This window comes from Anolis sagrei, chromosome 3, assembly GCF_037176765.1.
Source record: "Anolis sagrei isolate rAnoSag1 chromosome 3, rAnoSag1.mat, whole genome shotgun sequence".
Lineage (NCBI taxonomy): Eukaryota > Metazoa > Chordata > Lepidosauria > Squamata > Dactyloidae > Anolis > Anolis sagrei.
Genome location: NC_090023.1, coordinates 98,516,751 through 98,543,528, shown reverse-complemented (window position 1 = coordinate 98,543,528; position 26,778 = coordinate 98,516,751). Strand labels below are relative to the sequence as shown.

General features: G+C 38.7%; 1 protein-coding gene across 3 annotated transcripts; it reads left to right on the top strand.

The window, feature by feature from the left end:
* On the top strand, window positions 1-26,778 carry LOC132771633 (interleukin-5 receptor subunit alpha-like). 3 transcript variants are annotated; one of them, XM_060769860.2, is made up of 11 exons: window positions 1-107; window positions 2,961-3,074; window positions 6,452-6,565; window positions 7,092-7,233; window positions 10,085-10,257; window positions 10,774-10,901; window positions 12,667-12,693; window positions 15,489-15,618; window positions 23,566-23,659; window positions 25,743-25,821; window positions 26,436-26,778. In XM_060769860.2, exons 3-11 carry the CDS (start codon window positions 6,481-6,483, stop codon window positions 26,598-26,600), a joined length of 1,023 nt encoding a protein of 340 aa, XP_060625843.2. In that variant the 5' UTR covers window positions 1-107; window positions 2,961-3,074; window positions 6,452-6,480; the 3' UTR covers window positions 26,601-26,778. The 3 variants fall into 3 exon arrangements, with proteins under 3 accessions (XP_060625843.2, XP_060625841.2, XP_060625842.2); XM_060769858.2 differs by having other exon boundaries at window positions 2,948-3,074; XM_060769859.2 differs by lacking the exon at window positions 2,961-3,074.

Below are 26,778 nucleotides of genomic sequence, written 5' to 3'. Positions count from 1 at the left end.
ATGACACAGACATAAGATTTCACAGAAGAAGAGTACTTGAAAACTTCAACTGCTGCCATTAATCCCAGTTTTCAGCTTTCTTTCAATCCTGGTGGGGGCAGAATAAGGTAAGGTGAACTACCCACCAGCAGATGACCTGGGGACACCCCAAAATATTAGCTATTTTGATGGAATAGAAGAGAATCAGTAAAATACTCCTAAATGTCAATTAACTATGCCGTTCAAGGGCAGTTCCAGACAGTGAAAAAGGCCATGCCAACCCGGATTTTAATAACCCAGGTTAGGGCAGACAGTAGCCTGCGCTCTGCCCCAAAAGCCCATGCTTTCTGGGAGAACAGGGAGACAGCTCCCACCCCCTATCCAGGAGAAGGGGGGACTAGGGGTGAATTTTCTCTGCCCTCTGCTTCTTTAGGCACATCATTCCTAAGCACCAGGGGAGGGCCGGCAGCACAGAAATGCCAGCTGAATAAGTTATTTTCTTGTTTAAAGGATTTTTAAAGGGGTTTGAGGAGAGCGTTTATGCCCAGCAGTTTTCTGGGCTGATTCAACCCAGAAAAATGAGAGACTGCTGCCTGGACTGTCCCCCTCAGAAGTCTGGGACTTCTGAGGGGGCAGTCAGGACAGCAGCCATAGAGGGCTTGCCCCGTTCCTTCCAAGAAGGTGCCGAACAAATCCACTAACAAACTATCTCGCCACAAAGCAGAGTTTTCCTGCTTTATTCCGAAATCAATCATTTTTCCCTGAGATATCATCTGGAGGCCCCAGGGGAAAAGGCAAGAGGGTATGTGTTTAGAGTCCTGTCTGGGTGCGCCCCAAGTCTCTGTGCATGGGAAAACAAGCCATAGTGGGGGTTTTTTCGTGTCAGGAGTGACTTAAGAAACTGCAAGTCACTTCTGCTGTGAGAAAATTGGTTTTCTACAAGGACATTTTCCAGGGGACACCCGGATGTTTTACCATCCTGTGGGAGGCTTCTCTCATGTCCCCACTTGGGAAGCTGGAGCTGACAAATGGGAGCTCAACCTGCTCCCCGGATTCTAACCACCGACCTTTCGATCAGCAGTTCAGCCAGCACAAGGGTTTAACCCATTTCACCACTGGGGTTCCACAATAAGCCGTAATAATTTCCCGTAAGTAGATTTTTTTTTTCACTGCTCTGTTGCTCCCATGGGTAGAATCCTTGATTTATTCTTATCAGTGAGCTTTAACCCTGTATAAAATGTGTCTTAACCTTTGAGAAACTTGTTTACCAGAAATCTCACCAACTTTTATCTTTGTGATGCAACAAAAGACTAAGTTATTCATTCTAGCATGAGTTTTTAGAACTTTAGCTGGCCAAGGTAAAATGAAACCCAGTGCATTGTTTTTAATATCAAGTCCCTCTTCATTTTTATTAACCAAGTGGAATTTCAACCATTTTTGTTTTTTCTTTTTCTGAGGTTGGTGGTCTGCATCGTCTCTCTGTGTGTCAGTCCGTATTGAGCAAGAAAATTAGCAATGCACATATCCCAATAACACACACACACACACATATATAGTATGTTGTACAGAACATATCGACTGTGCGTTGATATGCAGTTGGTGTAGTCTCTAGTCCTTATAGAGTCAGTGGTATAGTGTCAACTGCTAAAACATTAAATAAAAATAAATAACAATAATGAAGATAACATTTATTTTTATATTTCTGCTTTGCTTTCATTTGTGCAGAGCCCCCACTTCACCTCACCCCTCCTATTACACATGCTAAAACAAAAAATAGAGAAGACCTTCATCACAAAGTATAAAATCAATTCATGAGGAAACTGAAATTCAGGGACATTTCCATGATGTGACCTGGAATTGATAGATTTGGGCATGTTTACACTGACCTGTATTTATAGGTTGGCAAAATTAAAGGCCTATCTATATTGGGCCAAATCGGGCAAGAAGTCATTCCTGGATGTCCACATAACATTCAGAGTCTTCCAGTCCCTAACTTTGGATAAACCAGTTAGTCCAGTTTTACCCCTCTTTAGTAGAAATTGAGGGATTATCTTGGTTTGTTGTGGACACCTGGACCAGTTCTAATCGCATTACTTTTGATTCTATAGCATTGAGCCATGGCAGTTAAAGAGCTGTCAAACTGCATTGAGTTTATAGTGTAAATGTATCCTAAGGTGTACAAGGGTGCTGTAAAATAATGGTGGAAAGGCAATCAAAACTTAGAGCCATTTTATCATATGTGGTGAACTTGTGATAAGGCAAAGAAGGAGTGGACTCAGATCCACAAGATGCTGGAGGATATTTTAAAACAAAAATTACAAATGAGGCTTGAAATTTATTTGTTGGATATGATAGATGAGCAGTTGGAGAAGAAGCATGGAAGAATCCTCCAGTATTATTGCTAAACTACCATATTTACTCAAGTTGAATGCTCACCTTTTTTGGCTAAATTACATCTCAACAACTGAGATGCACATTAGATTTGATGGAGCATTAGAATCATGCACCCAAACCCATCTGTGGTGTTGGGCAAGAGGTTCAAGCTTGGGACATAGGAGGGAGATGTAGTAGTGCCGTAAAAAGGCTGGTAGGAAGCCAGGGCCCCCCTCTTGGCCTTCCCACCAGCCTTTTTGCCCATCACCACCGCCTCACATTACATTCGACATGGTTTTTTTGGTAATGTACCCCTTCAAAATTGTGGTGCACATTACACTTGATGGCACATTATACTAAAAAACATATGGTATTATATGCCCAGAGATGTGTCTATTGATGGTAAAATCAATTCCAGTTCTAAAATAATTTTATCTGATAATTTATTAATGTACTGATGTTTGAGGTATCCTGAGACACCTTGTCATTTATATTGTAACATCCTAAGATAGCTAATCCTCTGAAAAGAACACTGTGAAGCAACAGATGAACGCAACAATTATAGAACAATGAATCTCATTCCTGTTTATAAAAGTCCTTCATTTCAGGTCTTCTTTAAGGAAATGTTCAATGCTAAAAGGAGATGTGGCTGATAATGAAACAAAGAACAGAAAATGAAGGACTCTTAAAAACATGAAGCAGAACACTGGAATTGTAACACAGTATGTACAAACAATGCAAATGTTGAAATGCTGATTTGTCCAAGTCCCATGATCTCCCCCCGCCCTTGCTCCCGCCCCCTCGCCCTTTAGCAGAAAAGTCCCAAATTGTTTTAGATTACTTATAAAAAATAAGATGGAAATCTTCTACTCATGCCCTTTGCCACCCAAGTGGATGTCAGGAGACATCAAAATTCTCTGTGGAATTCTTGATATCAAAAAGTTGACATGGGTATCAAGGAGTCAGGGCCATATGCTGCTAGATATTCAGGAGGAAAATTGATTTGCATAAAGGGGTTGTCTACATGGGTGGAAAGAATGTACTCACCTCATATCCAGTGCTGCATAGCACATGATACTCACAAAAAAAAAACTAATTCAACTCTCTTCTATCCACAAGAGCTTAAATCTTGAATTTAAAAGATTGACCTTTTATAATAAAAAAATAATTAATAAAACTATATATTAATTATGTTTGTTTGTTTGTTTGTTTTAGCCCACACTTTTCTAGAAAATCCAGGTTATTTTACATGTGCTTGTGGGCCAAATCAGCCAGAAGTAGGATTTTGGTGGGGAAGTTCCCTGGTCCTTTCTGCCACTGAACGCTATTTATTTCTGATTTCCCAGCATGAATCACCTTAATTTTTTTAAATGCATTTCTGCAGGTACAATTGCCATTATTTTTTGAAGGTGCATTTGTGCGGATAATAGTGGTATTAGTGCACTTCTGTCTATCAACCTTTAAACACCAACCACTTTACTTTACTTAATAGGATGGCCAATGTCTTATTGAAGCATGTGTAAAAAATGCATATGCCAATTCACATGCATAAGGTGGAAAAACCCAGAATGACTATGGCCATGAGGCCAGAAATAATGCAAAGTATAACACATGTGATCATTGCAGGAGTGCCTTTTAACAACAAAGTGAATTCCCAAAAAGAAAATCTATGGTTGGTAATACTGCTCTCACTTCAATATGTGTGGCATTAATGCAATCGCTATGGATTAGGAAAATGCAAGTGTAAACAACATCTCAGAGTCTGAGAAGGCAATGCCATTGACAAAAGAAATATTTGACTCAGTCCAAGTTATAAGAGACCATAAGCTAAGATCCAGGAGCTAATTGCAATAGTGATAGTCCCAAGTGGCTCTAGCACTAGGATAGACCATGAATTCTATAATTCCTGGGCTCATTCACTGAAGTCACCAACATACCTGGTATGAACTCTTAGGATGCTTCTAGACAGCACCAAATTGCAGGCGCAAAAAAATCCCCGGACCTGAGAAGAGGTCCACATGCAGACCTGTTGGTCCCAGGATTTCTTCCTCCATTAGCCATACTTGCTGCTCCTGGGTTATACATGTCTGTTCCTCATTGCTTTTATCATAAAAACATGGGGAAAGTTGACTACATGGCAAAATCTTTGTTAGTGTGTTAAAAAACTTGATTAAACATGTGGAGGACAAAGTTTCTCTTGCCAAGATAAAGTTTTTGCCCTCTAGTCAACTGTTGTCATGTTTTTAGGATACAACCAATCAGGAACCGATATGTATAACCAAGAAACAATCCAACATGAAAAAAATCCCTTATTTTCTGAGTGTATGGATGTAATGAGAGGGGGGAGAGAGGGGAGGGAATCTATTACGTGAGGAGGATCACCATTAGTTTGGAGATCCCACCGCTGTGTAACCAATGGTAATAAAGTACTTATTTAAAACAACTTCAATGTTTGGAGGCTGCAGAAACTTTGCCCCCAACACACTGCACTCTGAGGTAATTTACTGTGACAACTAGCTATCATCATGCTTAAAAGGAATGTTCAGCTTTTGGTTTGGCAAGAGGTTTTGAGTAGGCTGGAATGTGCTGGATTCGCACTCAGGGCTCAGAACACTGAGGTAAATAACAATGAGATTCTTCTAAAAATGTCGCTGCCACCAATCTGGAAACTCTGTTCCCCTATCTTGTTAAGAATACTTCTTTATATAGAGGCTCACTGAGACAGTTGTTGATGAACAAAGAACAAAGTTTTTTATTTGTGTGAACTTTAACAATACAGGCACTTAAGCATAATGGTTGCAATAAAGAAAGATGAAGCTTATGGTTACTTTAATAACAGTTCAAGACTTAGTTCTAAAAATAACTATTCACTCCCTCAGGAACCTAGAATTCCTAAAACTTCAGACAGTCCTTTCCCTTGGATCTGTCTATTCTCTATGCCAGCTATTCTACCTAATAGCTATCAATCTTCTCTAACTAACCACTTTGGCTACTCTAACTTCTCTTCACCTAACTCTCCCAAAACCTAACTTTCTTCTTCAACACACAGACCCTGACTAAACTGTCAAATTTTAAAATGTACCCTTTCAGGCAATTTTTTTCTGCACTGTCACTAAGCTCTGCCCACTTTCTCCCAGCCAATCACAAAGGTTCTCCACATTTCCCTCCAGGCTGCTCCTAAGCTCCACCTCCTCTAGGAAATGAGTACTCTAAGATGGCTGCTTCCCTGCACCATCTCATAAAATGGCTGCCGAAATACTTGGGCCTACTTCCTGAGTTTTTCCCTGGCCTAAAAGGTAGGCAATTCATCACAAGGGACATAATAGAGATTCAAATATCTGCATTTTCCGACCACAACAGGGATATTCCCGCACCTGAAAATCTCGCATTTTTTGGCCTTTGTAGTTATTGCTCCCAAGTTTTCAGGGGGCATCATTTGGCCACCCTCCATTTTGAAGCCTGACATTCTGGGATAAAGGTATTGTCCAGACAGGCCCTTAAAAACAGGAAGGAGTGGTAGGTTTCAAGCCAGTCAAGTTCTGACTTCCAAGTCTGCACAAGGGGTTGAAGCTGGGAGAGGTGATCTGACTACTTCTCCCTGGAATAAAATGCCTCTTTGAGCTGCAGACCTATTTTGGTGAGTAGATCACTCAGTTCTCTGTCAAAAGCTGAGGTGTACAGTCTGCATGAATCCTTATAGGGCTCTCACCACTGTCCTATACAAGGTATCAATCAAAGAGGAAAGTGACCATAATCAGATGTCATCTGTCTCACTGGAAGCGAAGGAGTTCCCCACTATCATTTGGGTTCCCTCATGTACAATCTATATTTTGTCAAGCTAATATTAGCTTAGTTGTCATAGTCTTTCCTAAGAACTCTCTAGATTGTCATTTAGGTTTATTACAAATAGGTGATTTACAACCCAGTTTATATATTATGTTGTAAATTAATACTACTGCTAGTTCAGTATTACATACATAGCAGAAACCATATATATATATATAGAGAGAGAGAGAGAGAGAGAGAGCAAGCTACATAAGCATTGTGAAGATCACATTTTACTAAAAATGACTAACTCTTCTTTTTAATTTCATTTTAGGGTTTATTATTGACCATTATAAAGAAAAAATGGCAGCCAATCTACAGCGCATTCATATAATTTGGCTCATTGTGTTATGCTCCATATTGCACTTTGCTTTTCCACAGGAAAATGGTATGTATATATGTGTGTGTGTGTGTCTGTGTGTGTTTTCAAATGATGGTGATCCCATGAATTTCATTGGGTATTCTTTGGCAAATAATACTTGGGAGGGTTTAAGAAGACCTCAAGGTGTGAAAAAGATTGTTCCAAGAATAATATGTTTCTGTTTGTTTAAACAATGGAAATGCAATGAGACAACAGAATGATGTAATGAAGTCCTCACTGTATGAAATCACAGGGGGAAAAGATTTTATGGATCACTTTAACACTCTTTCCAGATTGTCTCCTTTTTACAAGCTATGTTTTATCTCACCTTCATGGTGAAATGCTTTTGAAGTCCTGGTCAACATTTCAATAACTCCATATTGGAAGTTAACATCCTGACACTTTAAAAAGGTTCAGTATGAAGCTAGGTTTTTTTTTAATTGCATCTTATTTCTGAACTCTGCTGAGATGTTTTGGATCAGCCTCAGCCCTTCAGCACATGACATCATTGCTAAGCATGATCATATAATTTGCTTTTTATATTTATTTCCAGGTACCGACAGAACATCAGCGCAAAATTTTTCCTGTGTTGTTAAATCATACATATTCAAGGGTCCTTCTATGAATTGCACTTGGAAGGCTGGCAAAGAAGCTCCAAAAGACACCCAGTATTTTCTTTGGTTAAAATATAACACGTAATTCACATTCGTTTCTTATATTGAGAAGGAGTGGTTTAAAATAAGCTGTAGTTTTCTTTTTAAAATGAAACACTTTGGTATATGGGGCAGAAACGGCTTTGGTCGCCTTGGTGGATGATCTGCAGGGGGAACTGGGCAGGGGGACCCTGCTGATCCTCCTAGACCTCTCAGCAGCAGTCATGTAGCCGGGGGGGGGGGGGGGCTTGGGGAGCTTCAGCCCCCCCCCCCCCAAAATTCTCATAGTGGTCCGCGAGAAGGCCTTACTGTTACATTATTTAAACTGTTATGTTTATTCATATCATGATCTGTTCACCATGCTCAATATATCCCATATGCATGGGGTATTGGGATAACGATACAAAAGGTTTGCTAGAGTAGACCCTCTTTCACTCAGACTCAGCCCCCCCCCCCCCCGAAACAAACTCATTCATTACCATCAACCATGGTATCCTTCTGGAGAGACAGGCAGGAATGGGACTTAGAGGAACTGTATTGCAGTGGTCCCAATTCTTCCTCTCCAGTCATCTCCAAAAGGTGGTGTTGGGAGAAACCTGCACAACCCCATGGCCTGTGGAGTGTGGGGTCCCGCAGGGCTAATCATTATTCTTGATGTTGTTCCGCACTTGAACCATTGCCTGAGGGCAGTAATGGACAAATTGAAGCTTAATACAGATAACTCTTACTTTAAAAAGGTCTCATGCAAGGTGGATCTGGAAATAGAGTTACAACTTGAGCTGGACAGGATTACACTTCCCCTGAAATCTCAGATTCGCAGTTTGGGGTTGGTCCTGGACTCTGCCTTAAATCTGGAAGCCCAGGCGGCAGAGGTGACAATACTATTTTTGCACAACTAAATTTGTTTGCCAACTTCACCCATTCCTGGAGAAATTTGACTTGGTCATGATAGTACATACACTGTCTACATCCTGGTTGGACTACTGCAACACACTCTACATGTGACTGCCTTGAAAGTGTCCGGAAACTGCAATTGGTTCAGCTCACAGCAGCCAGACTGCTCATTGAGGCTGACTCCAAGAACACACCACCCCTCTGCTAAGACAGCTCCACTGGCTTCCGATTGCCTTCTGGGCTCAATTTAAGGTGCTAGTTTTAACCTGTAAAGCCCTACACGGTTTCAGTCCAGGATACTTGAGACATCATGTACTACCATATAACACAGGGAGATTAAGATCAAGTAGTGAAACACTCCTATCAACTCAGCGTAGGGACAGCCAGCTGTCATTTAAAATTGGCTAGAGATGGCACATTCTCAGGCATGGCACAAAAACTTTTGAATGCTTTTGCAGAAGCAATAAGAGCAGTTCCCACCCTTTTGGTTTTTAGGAAAAACTTGAAAACGTTCCTGCGTGGAATAGTTTTTTAACTAAGGTGACAGAAACCTAGGACCTGCACATTATAATTATATTTTACCTTCTTGGGCATTTAAGAGTGCTTTTAATCATTTTTGTTAATTTTATGACCAACAAGGACTGACTTGGGATTATTATAATGGGTTATTTATACCGTTACTAACTGTCTCCTATGTAATTTATTTATGCTTCTGGGTAAACAGTATTTCTTGCTGTTTCTTTGTCAGTGTTGATGTGGAGATTGTCTGGTTTGCCTACTCGGGAACATGCAACATATCATTGTCCTTCTTCAGGGGTCCCTTTGAAATCTATGGCACTATACCTGTGTGTGTTTAAATCATATCTATCTATCTATCTATCTATCTATCTATCTATCTATTTATCTATCTATCTATCGATCTATATCTATGCCTGGATGTCTCTTTGTCAGGAGGGTTTGATTACGTTTTCTTGCCCTGGTGAAGGGAGTTGGACTGGATGTAGGATGTTTGCCCAATCAGAATGCTCTTTGATTGTAGGTGAACTATAAATCCCAGTAACTACAACTCCCAAATGTCAAGGTCTATTTCCCCCAAACTCCATCTGTGTTCATATTTGGGCATATGGAATATTCGTGCCAAGTTTGGTCCAGATCCATCATTGTTTGAGTCCATGGTAGTCTCTGGATGTAGGTGAACTACAACTCCCAAACTCGAGGACAATGCTCACCAAACCCTTCTAGTGTTTTCTGTTGGTCATGGGAGTTCTGTATGCCTCGGTTGGTTCAATTCTATCATGCTATTTGATTGTAGGTGAACTATAAATTCCAGCAACTACAACTCCCTATCTCTCTCTCTCTCTCTCTCTCTCTCTCTATGGCTGGATGGCTCTTTGTCAGGAGGACTTTGATTACATTTTCCTACCTGATGAAGGGAGTTGGATTGGATGGCCTTAAGTATTTTCTGTTGGGCATGGGGGTTCTGTGTGGGAAGTTTGCCCCAATTCTGTCATTTGTGGGGTTCAGAATGCTCTTTGATTGTAGGTGAACTGTGAATCCCAGTGACTACAACTCCCAAATGTCAAGGTCTATTTCCCACAAACTCCATCTGTGTTCATATTTGGGCGTATTGAGTTGCCCACCAAACCCTTCCAGTATTTTCTGTTGCTCATGGGAGTTCTGTGTGGCAAGTTTGGTTCAATTCCATCATTGATGGAGTTCAGACTGCTCTTTGATTGTAGGTGAACTATAAATCCCAGCAACTACAACTCCCAAATGACAAAATCATAATTTTTTGAGTGATGGTCACTCCTTGTGTTGTGAGATGTTTTATGGCCAAATTTGGTGTGATTTCGTTCATTGGTTCTTTTGTTTTTAAGGTACTCATTATGCACAGAGCATTTATATATATATAGATGTTTTACCTATTGTTGTAAACTGTCTTGAATCCTTGGGAAAAGGTGATATAGAAATGTCCAAATAAATAAATAAATATACACAGGAAAGAAGAGATAGAATGCCCACATTACATCTGTGATAAACTTGGAAGACATATTGGATGCTATTTTCCCAATGTGACTGTAAATGGAGACCGAGTGGACCTGACGGTGAATGGATCAAGTGAAGAATCACCAATTCAGCCTTCTTCTCATAATCACCAACCATATTTACTTGGTAAGAGAGACATGTCAGGACCTTGTTTACTTCTTTCCTCTTTTTTATCACTTCATGACAATAGTTATGAATCATGCAGTTAGAAATGGATTTCTCATAAAAGTCACAAACATGGCAATGGTTTGGAAAAGAGCTCCCATGGGCTACCCATCTCTGATTCTCTAGACTCATCTTTTTGAATTTTCATTGTTTGGCTCTTTTAATTATCTTTGCCTCTTTTGATTATTGAGATAGATAGCTTATGATGGAATTATTAAGTTTAGCACCTGACTGAAGCAGCTACCTCAGGCAGCAGGGTGCCAAACATAACAAGTTGTGCTGCTCCCCCTCTGGACCCTGGCTCTACTAGCAAAACTACACCACTGCAACTTGCCTCCCCACACTCAACACTATGCCATACTTCTCTGGAATGTCTGGTCTCTGTAAATCATTGATGTTCACACAAAGCAGTCAGTGTTATATATGTTTACGGAGAATGAGCAATTTTCATCAAAATATACTGACAATTTCCTCCAGAAAAACTTGGACCACCAAGAAATTTCACTGTGAATTGCCAAGAACAATCCTCATACTGTACAGTAAAGTGGAACCCCCCTCCAAGCAGTCGTGGTGTTCCAGAACACTGTTTTCGGTACCAAATAAAGGTAACAGATGAAGGTATTTTTAATCACTTTTGATCGTCTTTGCACATCTGATGTGATGTTTGTTTGTTTATTTATTTATTTAGAACCTGTATATCCCATCCTATTCTTTTCACCCTAAACACCTTTTTTTTCTGGAGCAAGAAGGTTACATTTATTTATTTATTTATTTATTTACAATATTTCTATCCCACCTTTCTTGAACGTGAAGGTGACTTCCGGCGGCTTACAACCAGGCAGTAATTCGATGCCTAACAATATACAATTAACAGAATTTAAAATACATTCAATAAAACATAAAACCAATGCCTTCATTGTTAGTCTCATCTTCTATAAATTGTTGTCTGAGCTGTTCCAGTGTCCACTTTAGTCTAATTCTGTGTTTGACTGTTACATTAGATTCTGAAGGCTTGTTCAAATAGCCACATTTTTACTTTTTTCTGGAAGGTCAAGAGGGAGGGGGTTGATCTAATATCCCTGGGGGGGGGGGCGTTCCACAACTGAAGGGCCACCACTGAGAAGGTCCTATCTCTCATCCCGCCAGTTGCACTTGCAAAGAATACAGGACCAAAAGCAGGGGCTCCCTGGACAATCTTAAACTCTTATATGGTTCCTAGGAAAAGATATGTTCAGACAGGTAAGCTGGGCCAGAACCATTTAGAGCTTTATAGGCTAAAGCCAGCACTTTGAATTGTGCCCGGTAGCAAACGGCAGCCAGTGGAGCTGGCATAACAGAGGAGTTGTATGCCCCCTGAAAGCCACTCCAGTTAGCAATCTGGCTGCTGCCTGTTGGACCATTTGAAGCTTCTGAACAGTCTTCAAAGGCAACTGCATGTAGAGCACATTGCAGTAGTCTATACGGGATGTAACCCATATATAAAGGTCTATGGGAAAGATTTCACAGACAGAAAGATCACCTGTTGAGTCCAATGGGGTAAAAATAAGTTGTGGATTGGTGGGTTAATAGAACTAAGTTTGTTACAAGGTAAGAAACTCCTCTGGAGACTTTTAAACAAAGGTTGGATGTCCAACTGTCAGGAGTGCATTGATTGTGTGTTCCTGCATGGCAGAATGGAGTTGGACTGGATGGCCTTGGTGGTCTCTTCCAACTCTACAATTCTAAGTGTGTTTGTTCATGTGTTTCATTTTTGTGTTTACAATATGTATTTTAATAGGTACTTAGTTGTAGTGTTTGTAGTTGTAGTAAGTTAAATGTGGATGTGTAAATTTTAAAACATATAGCATTTAAAATGTTTGCATGTTCTATAATTCTTGTGTAATATAAATATGCACGCACGCACACACACAACACAAAATGTCTAACGACCTCATCAGACAGGACTGAATTTTCCTCTCCAGTTTAGCTATGAAGCCCGCCAGCTCCCATTGCACAGCATACAGCTACTTCTGGCAGGGCTCCATGGCTAAACTAAAGCGAAACTGGTGTCTGCTGCTGTGGGGAGGGGTCACTTCTCCCCCTAAGTCAGGAGATGTGGGGCGTGCAGCAACAGGTTCTGTGGCAATTCCAGTGGCCAACTTGATAAGGTCATAAGACTAATCCTATCTATAGTGAAAGAAGAAAACATTTGGGTGTAGTTAAACAAATCATTTCTCTTTTCCCCCACCTGAGCCACTTGTTCAGTGACTGTGGGGGGGTTTCTAGATTCCTTGATCAAAACAGTATAGAGCTAAATATGTGAAGCTAGAGAAGGTAGAAATAAACATTTTATACGAGAATTCTAACAATATAATTTCACTTGTTTCTTAGGATGAAATCAGAAACACATATCAGAATGTAAGTATTATAACCTCATTCTAAACATGCATGCTTAATTCAGTTATAATGGCTTTCATCATGCGTTTGGCTTACCGATTCATGATTCCATGCTGCCCCATAATTGCTGAATGGTTTAAATTTAAACTATAAAAATGCAATTCAAAACAATGAAAATATAAATACAGCTGAAAAATATTAAGCTTCTGAAAATCAAAAAAAATGAATGCAGCAAGACTGGGAAGTGGCCTAAGCAGTCCTTGAAAACTTTTAAGTTGCACAACACTTCAAAACCATTATAAAGTCCTAGAGATTTTTTTATAAGTCTTCACCTAGCATATAGTGACCAGCAGGTGACCTAATCTAGAAAAAAAACTTGACCACCAGAATACGGTCATTTAGTCATGTGTGTTGACAAACATTTTTTTTCAGTTGCAATGGCCAGGAGCTCTCACTGAGCTCTGTGTCTAGTTAAGAGCAAAAACGGTGGTTGAGGAGTATAGGGAAAAGATGATGGCACCAAATCCAACTGTCTAGACTACCCCAAAGTTGCAGAATGATCAGAATTTGCTGGAAACTCTGGAGCAGATTTTCTCAAACTGTGCTCCTCCAGATGTTTTGACTCCCATAATTCCTAACAGCTGGTAAACTGGCTGGAATTTCTGGGAGCTGAAGTCCAAAACACCTGGAGGAGAACAGTTTGAGAAACACTGCTCTTGATTATTCCTTGATTTTGCTAGAGGCAGGTTTTGCTAGAGGCCCACCCTGATTTATTCCTTGTCCGTAATTATTTTAATTTTAATTTTATTTTAAACTATTATTTTGCTGTTTGTATTTCATTTGTTTACTGTTTTCATTGGGCTTGGCCTCATGTTAGCTGCCCCGAGTACCTGAGGGGAGATGGTGGTGGGGTATAAATAAAGTTTGATGATGATGATGATGATAAGCAGGTTTTATCTAAAAACCCTGGGATACAAACTAGAAGTAGCAGTGCATCACAAATACAATCTGCTTTCTATTTGTAGTGATCTCAGGATTTTTGGCTTGTGTAGACAAGCCCTTAGGTAAGTTTCAATGTAGCCCTAGGAATGAACACTAGCTTTATCTGTGCCAATGAACTTTGACTACAGCAGACTAAGACTAAGGGTGCAATTCTACACTGTAGAATTAATGTGGTTTGATAACACTTTAACTGCCCCGGTTCAGTGCTATAGAATCATGGGAGTGAGACAGAGAAGGCTAAAGTGCTTGCAAACTACAACTCCTGTGGTTCCATAACATTGAGCCATGGCAGTTAAAGTGGTGTCAAACTGTACCACTCTTCCCTAAAGAAACAAATTTTCAGTTTGCATTAACTTTTGGAACCAAATAATTAGTAACCAAGTGAACCCCTTTCTCTGATCCGCTTTGCAACTAGTCAGAAGCATGTAAATTTTGCCTGCATTAAACTTCAGTTTGTTTGTCCTTGTCCAGTGCATTACGAAAACTGATATTGATAGAGAAACAAAATCTGTTTCTTGGATTTAGATAGAAAAGAGCCATATAATTGGCAGTTATGAGCATATTGTTGGCATTGCACTGAAAAACACGGTTTCAGTATGCATCAATCAGTATGGGGGATGGGGTGAAATCATAGGGTCTCCATGTGACAGTGATCAGGAATTCAACAGGATTCCTCAGACATCACCTTCTAGGGTTGTCTTTCAAGTAAGGAGTGAAACCATTCTTCTTCTTCTTCTACCTCCTCCGCCTCCTCCTCCTCCTCCTCCTCCTCCTCCTCCTTCTTCTGGTACTAGGCCCATAGCCAGGATTTCGTATCGGGGGGGGGGGGGCTAAAATATTTTCAGGGAGATTTCGGGGGGCTGGGTTTTGGGGGGGCTGAGTCTGAGTGAAAGAGGGTCTAGCCTAGCAAACCTTTTGTATCATTACCCCATTACCCCCATGCATATGGGATATATTGAGTATGGTGATCAGATCATCATATGAATAAACATAACAGTTTAAATAATGCACCAGTAAGGCCTTTTCACGAACAACCATGAGAATTTCACGGGGGGAGGGGGCTGAAGCCCCTCAAGCCCCCCCCCCCCCCGGCTACATGCCTATCTGGTACTGTTCCGTTATCTGGATGGACTCCAAAAGGGGGCTTGGACAGAGAAAGATAACCCATTTGGGGGGGGGGGTGAAGGAGGAAAACAATTTTCTCCATTTCACCAGTTATCCCTTCCCATTTCTGATATCATGAATGATGATTGTTTCCATGATGGTGACATGAGTGGCAGGAATAACAGGAAAACAGGGGGAAATGGTTTAACTCCTTCAACCCCTCTTCCCCCATTAAATGGACTACCTCTCTCTCTAGCGCCCCCTTGTGGCCTCCGCCCAGATAATGAAATAATACCCTTTTAAAAATAAAAATCCCTCCAAAGCACAGCAAAGCGGGAGGCACTATGATTAATTGCATGCGAAGTGGAGGAAAACGCCTGAAAAACAAATATAAGCACACTTTTCTAACCACTTCCAACGAGGGTCATCTACTAAGACAAGTCCTGAATGGCAAAGGTTCTTATTACTGTGAAATTCTGTTTGTCTTGACACTCAAAATGTGTTTTTCAACTATTTTTAAATATTCTTTCCTACTCTAGTTGCAGATTTGAAACAGAGGAACTAGATTTTATAAAGTATATGTGGATGAGGGCATTAATTAAAAGAGAAAAATTGCACATGAGTGATTCAATGTCCATTGTTATTTTGCCTGAAAAACAATGCAATTTCACTGACAACAACTATAAAGCAGATGTATATTTTTCTTTTAGATAACAGAAGCAGCCTCTTCCAAAAATTACTCTAAGGGTGTAAGACAAAGATTGAGGATTCGTACAATTAAACAAATTACATGTCCCCTTACAGAAGAATTTGGTGAATGGAGTGAACCAATTGAATTTGGTAAGATTATTTTTTTCTGGCTATTTTCAGAATAATTTTGGCTCTGTCATTCCTTCTAACAAAAAAATCACATAGCTGAATGCTAGGCCTGGGCGGTTTCGTTTCGTTAATTCGTAATTCGTTAATAATTCGTTAATTTTTCCAATTACAAAACGATAACGAACCATTCTGGAGCAATCATTAAAAAAACGAATTTTTAAATACGTTTTGTAAATGCTTCGTATTTCGTTATTGTATTCGTTTCGTTATTGTTCTGAGGTCGTTTCGTTATTATTTCCGCATGTCTGGGCCAGTTTTATGGTTTAATTAGTGAAAAAAAATTATAATATCACACCAACAGTCAAGAACAGAGGGAGAGGGAAGCTACAGAAGTTTTTGGAGGTTTTTTAGCGTATTTCGCAGTTGCGTCCGCCATTAACGAATCGATTCGTTATTGTTTCGGAAATCGATTCGTTATTTTTTTTACCATTTACGAAATTTCGTAAATATCGAACTTTTTAAAAGGAAAATTTTGTAATTATTTTAAATATCGAAACAAAAAAAAACCCAAATACAAATCGATTTTAGAAACAATTTTTTGCGTTGTTACCCAGGCCTACTGAATGCCCATCAGTTCCAAAATAAATGGGGCTACACAAATGGGATACAAGCTTTAGCTTATTCAGATGAGTTTCATCAGATGCAGTAGTATAAATGTATATAGATTTTTGAAAGGGCAGAGCAGCCTGTCGAGGACTTGTGAGTTTTCATCCTAGGCAATACTTCTAGTTTCACACTATAGCAATTTTCAAAGGAGTAGACATTATTGTAACATTAAAAAGTGTAAAGAGAAAGGAAAATCTTTTTTTAAAAGGCTTTCTAGATTCCAAGATCTATGCTCCTCCTGTTTTCCTTTTGTGCTAAATATAGAATGTCTATTTTGCTGCCGTTTTGCAGGATTTGTGCAGGGAACAGTCAATTGCAGCTATGCTAAATTTCCAAGTTTCCTTATTTTTTTAAATTTAATTTTTATTGAGGTATATTCATACAGGTATATAGGTAAAAGAGAGAGGGGGGGTATGAAAGGGTTAGGTAAGACTGGGTTTGTTTATAGGGTAGTTTGGGTTGGGTCAGGGGGTGAGAAAAGTGGGTTAGGGAGAGAGAAGGGGGAGTAGAGGGGGTCGAGGGGAAAGGGTATGGCTGGGGGGGTGGGGGGTGGAGAGAGGGTCTTTTGACTTCCATAATCTCCTTCTCTTTGGTTCTGTCTTTTTATTTTCTTCTTTCTTCTGTCGAGTTTATTCTTCCTCCTTTTTTTGTATCTTTCTTTTCTTGTTCTTCTATTTGGTATTCCTCATATGGCTTCCAATCCGTTCTCCTCACTGGTTTTCCATATGAATCTTTTAGAGCAAATGTCAGTTTATCCATATCCTTGATTTCATTCATCTTACTTATCCATTCCTCTTTTGTAGCTATTTCTTTCTGTTTCCATTTTTTTGCCAGAACTATTCTTGCAGCTGTAACACAGTAGTTAAATAAAATGTCCTTATTTTGATTTAGTTCCAATTCCTTATCCGTTATTCCCAGTAGGAAATATTCTGGCTTCATATATATCCTTGTTTTTAAAATCTTTTCACATTCTTGATTTATCATTTTCCAATAAGTGTTAATCATGGGGCATGTCCACCAGGCATGGTAGAACGTTCCGGTGTGAAGTTCACATTTCCAGCACTTATTTCTTGCGGTGTTATACATCAAGCCTAATTTTTGTGGTGTCATGTACCACCTGTTAAACATCTTTAGCCAATTCTCTTGCATATCAGTCGAATATGTATACCTAATCTTCTTTTTCCAAATTTCTTCCCATTCTTTATATTGTATTTGTCTCCCTATATTTTTAGCCCATTTAATCATGCATTCTTTTATTATTTCTTTTTCGGTAGCCCATTCTAATAGTTTGTTATATATTATTGTTATGTTTTTCTTCTTTTTTCCTAAGATTTTGTCCCACATGTCCTCCTTTATCATAAAGCCTACTTTTCTGTCTAGGTTGTAGTATTCTTTGAGTTGTATGTACTGGAACCATGATACCTCTGTGACTTGAATATTTATCTCCTCTCTTGTCTTAAGCTGGAATTCGTTGTTTTCTTTCTTTAATACATCTTTGTATGTTGGCCAATTAGTCCATCCCAGCAATCTTCTTTGTTTTGCTTCTAAAGGTGACGCCCATAATGGAGTTTTGGGGTACATTCTTGTTTTGTATTTATTCCAAATTTTTATTAGTGCGGTTCTAATGAAATGATTATTGAAATTCTTTTCTTTTAATGTTTGGTTATACCATAAATACGAATGCCAACCAAATCTAAGATCGAAACCTTCAATTGTTAAAGTTCTTTCATTTTTCAATAAGATCCATTCTTTTACCCATGATAATGCGCTTGCTTCATAATATAATTTTAAGTCAGGTAGCCCCATTCCTCCTCTTGTTCTTTGATCTATCATATTTGTGTATTTGATCCTTGGTTTCTTGCCATTCCATATGAATTTTGTGATCTCTTTTTTCCAGTTGTCCAGTAATTTGTTGTTTCTAATTATAGGTATATTCTGAAAGAGGTAAAGCATTTTTGGAAGGATGTTCATTTTTATTGTTGCGATTTTCCCCAGTAATGATAAGTTTAGATGTTTCCAATTGTTCAAATCTTTCTTTATTTCAGACCATTTAGCTTCATAATTATTTTTTAGAAGTTGAGAGTTTTTTGCCGTTAACCAAATTCCTAAGTATTTCATTTTTGTACAGGTTTGGACTCCTGACATATCTTCCAATATTCTTTGATTTTCCTTGGACATATTTTTTGTTAATATCTTTGTTTTTCCCTTATTCATTCTAAATCCTGCCACTTTTCCGAATTCTTCAATAACCTTCAGCCAATTTAGTATGTTCTCTTTTGGGTTTTCCATTATGCAAATCAAATCGTCCGCATATGCCCTATATTTGTATTTTTGTTTACCAACGTTCAGTCCCTGAAGTTGCTCATTTCCTTTGATATTTCTCAATAATATTTCCAATGACATGATAAAAATAAGGGGTGATAAAGGACACCCCTGTCTTGTACCTCTCTTGATTGTAATTTCTTTGGATGGCATTCCATTCACCCAAATTGTCGCTTTTTGCTCATTATATATTGCGTTAATCGCGTTTTGGAAATTATACCCAATATCTAATTCTTTGAATATAGTTTTAAAAAAATTCCAATTTAGATTATCAAAGGCCTTCTCGGCGTCAATTGTCATTAGAGCCAATTCTTTTTCGTGATGTGTCTCATAATATTCAATTACGTTTAATATGTTTCTTATATTTTCTTTTATATGTCGTTCTGGTAAAAAACCCACTTGATCTTCATCTATCCAATTCGCCAGGAATGTTTTGAGTCTTTCCCCTAGTATATATGAAAAAATTTTGTAGTCCAGATTAAGAAGCGATATGGGTCTATAATTCTTGATGTTTGTTTCATCTGTACCTTCTTTATGTATGAGTGTTATGTTTGCCTTCCTCCACGTCTCCGGGATGCTCTGATTCGTCATTATCTTGTTCATCAAAATTTTCAGATAGGGAGTGATCTCCTCCATCATTGTCTTGTAGAAAATAGCTGTGAAGCCGTCAGGGCCCGGGGCTTTTGACGGCTTCAACTTTCTTATTGCCTTCTGTATTTCTTCAGTTGTTATTTCCTTATTTAGAGTTTCTCTCTGGTGGTCAGTTATTTTTTCCAGTTTTTGCCTGCCAATATATTCTGTTATCTCGTCTATTTCCGTCAAATCTTCTGCATACAGGTCTTTATAGAAATCATGAAAGTCATTCCCTATTTCTTGATCCGTTGTACTTAGTTTATTGTTTGTAATGATTTTTGTGATTTGGTTTGCTTGTTTCTTCTTTCTCAGTTTTCTTGATAACCATTTCCCAGGTTTGTTCGCATTTTGAAATTCTTTCTGTTTTAGGAATTTTAAATTCTTTGCCCATCGGTCTAATTCTAAATGATGTTTTTGTTTTTTTATTTCTGCAATCTGGCTCTTAATTTGCTCATCTCTTGGGTTTTTTTTTAATTTATTCTCTGTTTCTTCTAATTTCTTCTCGATTCTAATCATTTCTTGTCTTCTTATTTTATTTTTGATTGCTTGTTGCTGAATGAAGTTCCCCCTCATTACCGCTTTGCACGTGTCCCACAAAATCTCTACTTTTATCTCTTGTGTATTATTAATTTCAAAGAATTCTTTAATTAACTTTTTATTTTTCACAATCTCATCTTCTGTTTTTAAGAGATTATCATCCAATCTCCATCTTTTCGGGGTTTGCCTCTTGTTTATAATCATCTCTAAAGCCCCATGATCTGATAATTCTCTTGGTAATATCTTTATGTCTGCAATTTTGGGTGTTAGTGTTTTTGACGTCCAAATCATGTCTATTCTAGACCAACTTTGGTGTCTGTGGGAATAGAAGCTGAAATCCTTTTTGTTTCCATTGTGGGTTCGCCATGCATCTTCTAGGTCGAATTCTCCTTTTAATTTCAAAAAATTTTGGGGTAATGTACTTATGCAGTCTTTTCCATATTTTTTTGTGGTTTTTGTCTTATCTAGATATTTATTTAATACACCATTAAAATCTCCCATAATAATCAAATGATCAAATTCTATATCTTCAATTTTGTTTTTAAGTTCCGAGGCAAATTTACATTTTGGGCCGTTTGGGGCGTATATATTACAAATTAGTAGACTTTGTTCCTCTTGTTTTATTAATATTCCTACAATCCTGCCTTCTACGTCTTTGAAGGCTAGTTCTGCTCTTAAATAATCTTTAACATATATTACCACCCCTTTTTTCTTTTCCGATGAAGAGGAGTAAAAGGCTTTGCCTAATTTCTCATTGGTGAGATGGGCTACGTGTCTGTGGGAAATGTGTGTTTCCTGCAATGCTATTAAGTCATAGTTTCCTTTCCTAATTTGACTGAATATTTTTTTCCTTTTAGCAGAAGAATTCAAACCATTCACATTTAAAGAGATACATTTTATTTGTTTAGTTAATTCCTTCACTTTCAGATTCTCGTGGTTCTTCTGACTCATCTTCCGTTGTCTCAGTTCTGTCCCGGTCAAGTACTTGTTGTCTTAAGGCCTTCATCATCACCTCCGGGGATGAGAAGCGTCTTTTCTTGTTTTTCCTTCCTGTGGAGTTGCGTTTTGTAGGTGAATCATCCTTTTCTTTTCTCAGATCCTTGTAGAACTGCTGTGCCTTATCTTCAGAGGTCAGCCATAATTTTTTCCCATTATAAGTCACCATCAGTCCTTCTACTTTCTCCCAACGAAATCTTATCTGTCTTCTTTTTAGTTCCTCAGTTAGGAAGAAATACTTCCTTCTTCTACCTAGAATTGATTGGGGGAATTCCTTCAGAATTATTACTCTCTTATCCTTGTACAGTACTGGAGTTCTGCTTTTCTCTTTCAAAATGTCGTCTCGCGTCTTCCTTCTCACAAAATTCACTATGGTGTCTCTTGGGGTATTGTTTCTTTTGGAGAAGTTCGTGGTTACCCTGAACACTCTGTCGATCTCCTTGTCCGCCTCTCCTTGCTCTAGTTGGAGCAGAGTAGCGACCAAATTTATTACTATTTGTCTAATATCTTCCTTGGTTTCTTCCACGATGTTCCTAAAACGTAATTGGAATTCCATCTCTTTTAATTCTTGTCTTTCTTGTTCTTCTTCCATCCTTAAACTCTTTGTTTCTATCTTTTGAACCGTCTTCTCAAGTGTTTTTTGTGATTCTTCTATTCTTGCTTTCTCAGTCTTTATCTCCTTGATCTCCTTGTGTATTTGTTTCATCTCTTCTTTGACTGATCCTATTTCTACATTTAATTCTTTATTCATTCTTAACATGTCTTCTCTGAATATTTTCTGTTGCTCTTCCTGTTTTGTCGTATTCTTTTCAAAATCCTTTTGTAGGCTATCCTGCTTCTCTGATATTTTTTGGATTTCCTTCAGTAATTGACTCAATATACTTTCTTCTGCACCTGAGGCTTTTCTTTGTTGTTGTTGTCCCTTCAGTTCCTTTATTTCTTTCGCTTCTTTCATCTCCTTTTCCATTTTAGCTTTCGGTGTCGTCATCTTTCTTCTTGGTTTTCTTCTTATGCTGTGGTGTGTGTGCCTTGATTTTTATTTCTTTTATTTCTTTTGTTTTATTTTGTTTTGCAGCCTCTAATTTTTTTTTCCTTCTTTAATCTTCTTATGTTTTTAAATTTGTTTATCTATTTATTTATTTTATTTATTTTATTTTTATTATTATTTTAATAATTTTATTATTAATATATTCTTCTTTTTATCGAATGTCTTCTCCTTTTACAAGGTTCCGCTTTTCCGCTTTTCTTTCTCTTCGTGGTATTTTAATATTCTGTCCTTTCTATCCTTTCCTTATTTAACCTTCTTTCTTTCTTGTCCTCTTAAATTTCGTCTCTCTGTAAGTTTTTTGCTTATTCCACTTCCGCGACTTTCTCTTCAGCACCTCTTGAGTTCGTCACTCTTGTGTTCCTAGCTCTATGTCTCTCTATCTCTTCTACTTCCGCCCTTCTTCGTCTGTACTTCCGCCCTTCTTTGTCTGAGTCTCGTTTCTTCTCGCGCTCTTTCGCGCGCTTATCTTATCTTCTCGTTTTCCCCTTCCTTTTTCTCGCGTTCTTTCTCAGCCTCGCGGATTCTACTTCCGGCCTCCTCCGCGTGGGTCTCTGTCTCCACCCTCTCTCTGCTCTCTCCGCCTATGCCTCTTTGTTTATGGGAAGGGCCAGGATCGGAGACACAACAATCCCCGCTTCAAGGTCAGTGGATCCTTTGCTTTACCGTGCCAAGTCTCTGGCTTCTGCTTAAATTAATTATTTGCTTATTATTGTTATTGTTAATCTTGTCTCTTTCCCGTTATTTGCCCGTCGTTCTTTGGAAGAGTCCAAGAACCGGGGGCTAATTAACGTATTATGATGTCTTGAGAGTCTTAATTGTCTTAAGTTGTCTTCCCATGCAATATAAAGTTCAGTCTTTAGGCTTATGCACCTCTTTCCTTCTTTCTTTACTTTCCTTTCCCCCAATGGACCGGGAGCAATAAAGGAATTTACTTTCTTTGCTTAACTTCTCTGTTCCATTCACGAATTCTTATCTTGGAGGTAAGAATTCATCACCATCGAGAGATTGATTATTTCTTTGGTAACTTACGTTTCCTTGTGGCTGGTCTCCTTCTCCAGCGTTCGTTTTCAGTTCTTCTTTATTTTTTAAAAAGTGAGCAGGGCTGGCATTGATTGCTGGCCTGTCGGCCGGCTTCCCGTCTCCTCAGTCCGCCTACCGCAGCGTTTTACCGGGCCCACTCGGCCCCTGCCCTTGAGGGGAAGGGGTCTTATGAGGCCGTCGGTTGCCGCTGCCAGGTCTAGCGACCCCCAGGACCTCGATCCATCCCAGGGATGGGGGCGTAATCGCCCTCCGACTGCTGGAGTGGTTGGCACTCTCTCGGAGCTCTCAGAGCGCCCGTCCTGCCGCCATCGTGGCTCACCCGGAAGTCCTCCAAGTTTCCTTATTGCTTTCCACGCAGAACTCTCACCAGTGCTAAACAAATGTTAAATGTTTAGGAAAGGACAGAAAGAGATTAGGACAGGCTTTACTGCTCTTCAGACATTCACTGGAAAGGGTTGGTGGGAGATTTTATTTTTTTACTGCATTTGGCTCAATGAGGTTACAGGGTTGTCACGAATGGGAATCAACCAGAAATATAAATGTGCAGTCTGATACTGGCCCTCTCAGAGCTAGACCCCCCAATTTTTTTGTAACCAAATTATACACTACTGTCAACTACAGTTTGCTCCTTTAGAGTGCCAGGATTTATGCTACCATGGCTTCTCCTAATGTGGGGCTTTTGCTTATAAGATGCATACCAATAATGCCAGCTTCCTTTTTTTCAGGCGCTGATCCCAATCCATTCCCTCTAGGGCTCTTAGTCTTTGTTGTAGCAGGAACCATAATTGTAAGCCTGGTTCTGATTTTGGCCTGTAAAAGGTAAAACATAATCCTCTTGTCATGAGTATGTATACAAAGATAACAACGTTAAATTATTTGTTTTCTTCTTACTTCTGCCAAATCATCTTTATTTTCATTGCGGGGATTTTACCAAAGAAATTAGATCTAAAGAAACCACTTCCCCACAAAAGCTTAGTTGAAATTTTGCAGCCAAGTTTGGACACCTATAACAAGGGATCTTAATCTAGATTAAGATCTTAATTCAGAGTGTGGTAATGGAGGTGTCTGATTTCTCTTGTGATCTCCAAATCTGTTTCAATCTCTGAATTGATTGACTGAAACAAATTTGAACAACAATAGCATAAATAGAAGGCCTGATCTTGATCATAACAAGGCAAAGAGTTAAGCTTCTGACACCTTATGTCCCTGGTTCTTACTGTAGAATAAGAGGGGAGCCACATTTACCCCCCCCCCTTCTCATTTTTGCACACCAGCATGTCAACAACAAAACAAAAAATAATTTTGGGAATCCTGCCCTCCAGAAGCCTCCAGGAGCAACATTTCCACTCCCAAAAAAACCCAAAAGCACCCTTATACACAAATATATTTTTTCTGTGACTTGATGCTGGAAATAACACCCTCCTACCATTGTTTTCAGGTCTTTGATCAATGGGTGTGAAATGTTAAAGCACACTATGCTCTAAATATTTCTAGTCTATGTTTCCCAATTAAGACTAGAGACAGACGTGATTATAATCACAGAAGTTTATTTCTGCAGAAGGTTAACTAGAAAGTGGGTCTCTGTAACAGCCAGGTAGGTACCACAAAGAGCAACAAAATGGCAGGGTTTTCATACAGATTTTAAGACCACACAGAAAATACATTGGCATCCCTTTTGTGCCTCCTCATTCCACTTCTTAACTCCACCTTCTGCTCCACCTCCCCTTCACCTTGTTCATTCCCTCAGCACGCCCTAGAAAGATTTGAGTAAAGCCATTGTTTTCACAGTTTACAACTATCTTATCTTTTGGGCGCTTCCCCCAGGCCATTTGCCTTGAGTTGAATAATTCTTGTTCATGTTGCTAGGAAACTCTTGCTAACTTACTCTGCATACCTGTATGTGATGTAAAGCCCATTGTTTTCTAACTCCTTGGCTCAACTCTTTTTCTCCCTTCTCTGGAGTTGTCTGAACCAACAGTGATTTAACATTTCAACATTAACAATGAACAGTTACTTTAAATTAGCAAATTAGCAATGATGCAAATCAATTAACAGTGGACATCTTCCATTACAAAAGGAGATGAATCAGTGCAGATGAATTTGTATAGCAACACCTTTATTTTCCTTCCTCCGGTCCACACCTAATGTGGTTGGTCAGGAGTGGAAAACCAGGGAGAAAACATGCAGAAAACTTACTGGGGCCCACAAAAGAATAAACAGTAGATGAAAAAAGGACTAACTAGGCCAAGGGCTGTTTTTATTTTTTTTTAAAAAAAACAAACAAACAAAAACCCCAATTATTTCTCTTCAGTATCTTACAACATGTAGAAAACAAGGAGAAAATTAGAAAATATTTGTTTAATTAATATTCATAAGGTCTTCCAGAAAAAAATATTGAAAAACAATGGAGAAATCCCGCTTCCTACTAAAAAAACAAGAGTCACTGAAACTTAGCTAGTTCTACTCTCTGATGACATCTTAGGAACCAAGTGAGTCTCACTTAAATGCTGGATAACACTCTTTATGAAAACACAGACTCATAGAATGGGGCTTCTTCTGGACATAGCTTTGAGCTTGGATCCTGGGTCTTAGCAGTGGTATGTAATGCTACTTCCCAGCCAAAATTGGAGAACTAAACACTATGCCTATTCCTGAAGAATTTAGATCAGACAAGAATGACACAGATCTACGAGACATGTAGATAATTGTGTTGGTATCTACAAATGGATGCCTTTGAAGAGTAATCATTAAGCTCATTTAGTCCAGAGTATGGGATAGGAAGTGTGTGATTGCCTTCTTGGATCAGTTCATGTACTGTGCACGTGTCCTTTTATCCGTGCAGGTCTCTGTAGGAAGGAAATATTTTGGCATTTGCTAATGTCCCCATCTATTTTACCTGTAGATCTCATGCATGGAAAAAAATTATTGCTCCAATCCCACAACCAAAAGACATTATTAAGCAGTATGAGAAGAACATGGAGGTAAGTTCCGAAAAATAGTGAATGACGTTTGACAAGTCTCTCTCAAAGATTTATTATGTCAAATGGCTGCCTATATTTACCAACTAATTTTACTGCAGTTGAGTTGCTGTTGTTATTGCAATTATTAATATTTTCATCAATATCCCACCTTTCTCCTCAAAATTGGACTAAAAGTGGTTTATGACTTTAAAAAAAAACACAGCTACAACAATGTAGACATTTAATTTAACACCAGATCCTGCTTTTTGTTCTACAATTAATGAAGTAGATGTCTTCCTGGGCATCACTTCTTTAACAAAACCTTTGGTACCAGAGACAGAAATAACATGGAAATAAAGATAATGTGTTTTTCTCTCCATCAAAAAAAGAGCAACTTGAGTATGTTAAACCATACTTTTAATGCACACGAGAAATGAAACAACAACGAAGGGTCTTTTATACTTTTTTTGTTGTTATGCTGGGGAAAACAAGGAGAAGTGCTTCATATGAATAACAAAATCATGTGTTGGCCATGTTAATAGGATTTTACTTTGAGCTACAATGCAGAAATGGGATCAAAATAGTTCTGAGCTTTAGGAATTAACCCCAAAAGCTTTTTCTCTTCTCTTTCATAGAAAGCCTGCATGGATTCATTATTGACAACAGCAGAGGATGAAAAAATCACACTGGTTGAAGAAATGACTGTTAAGACATATGACCTAACTGACCAGCAATTAAACCTCAGAAACTATGGAAATACCATTGCTTTGAGAGTTCACACAGCATCAAAAATGAATTAATCAATATTCTCCCACAGTAAGATACAAGCATAACTACAACTGACCGACTGTACCACCATTTATATATCCCATTGTATTCTGTCCACAACATAGCCCTTAGGGTTACTTTTCCTTCTTATTTTGTGGTTTTGACATGAGTAGTGGTTTATTGGACAGCTTGTACTTAGCACACATTCAT

What these genes read in the sequence shown, in the direction of transcription:
- LOC132771633 (XM_060769859.2), top strand. Translation starts at nt 6,481, where the DNA reads ATGGCAGCCAATCTACAGCGCATTCATATAATTTGGCTCATTGTGTTA. An exon ending in TCAGAAACACATATCAGAAT is followed by an intron (nt 12,694 to 15,488) that starts GTAAGTATTATA and finishes TTTTTCTTTTAG; the next exon opens with ATAACAGAAGCAGCCTCTTC. An exon ending in AGTATGAGAAGAACATGGAG is followed by an intron (nt 25,822 to 26,435) that starts GTAAGTTCCGAA and finishes TCTCTTTCATAG; the next exon opens with AAAGCCTGCATGGATTCATT.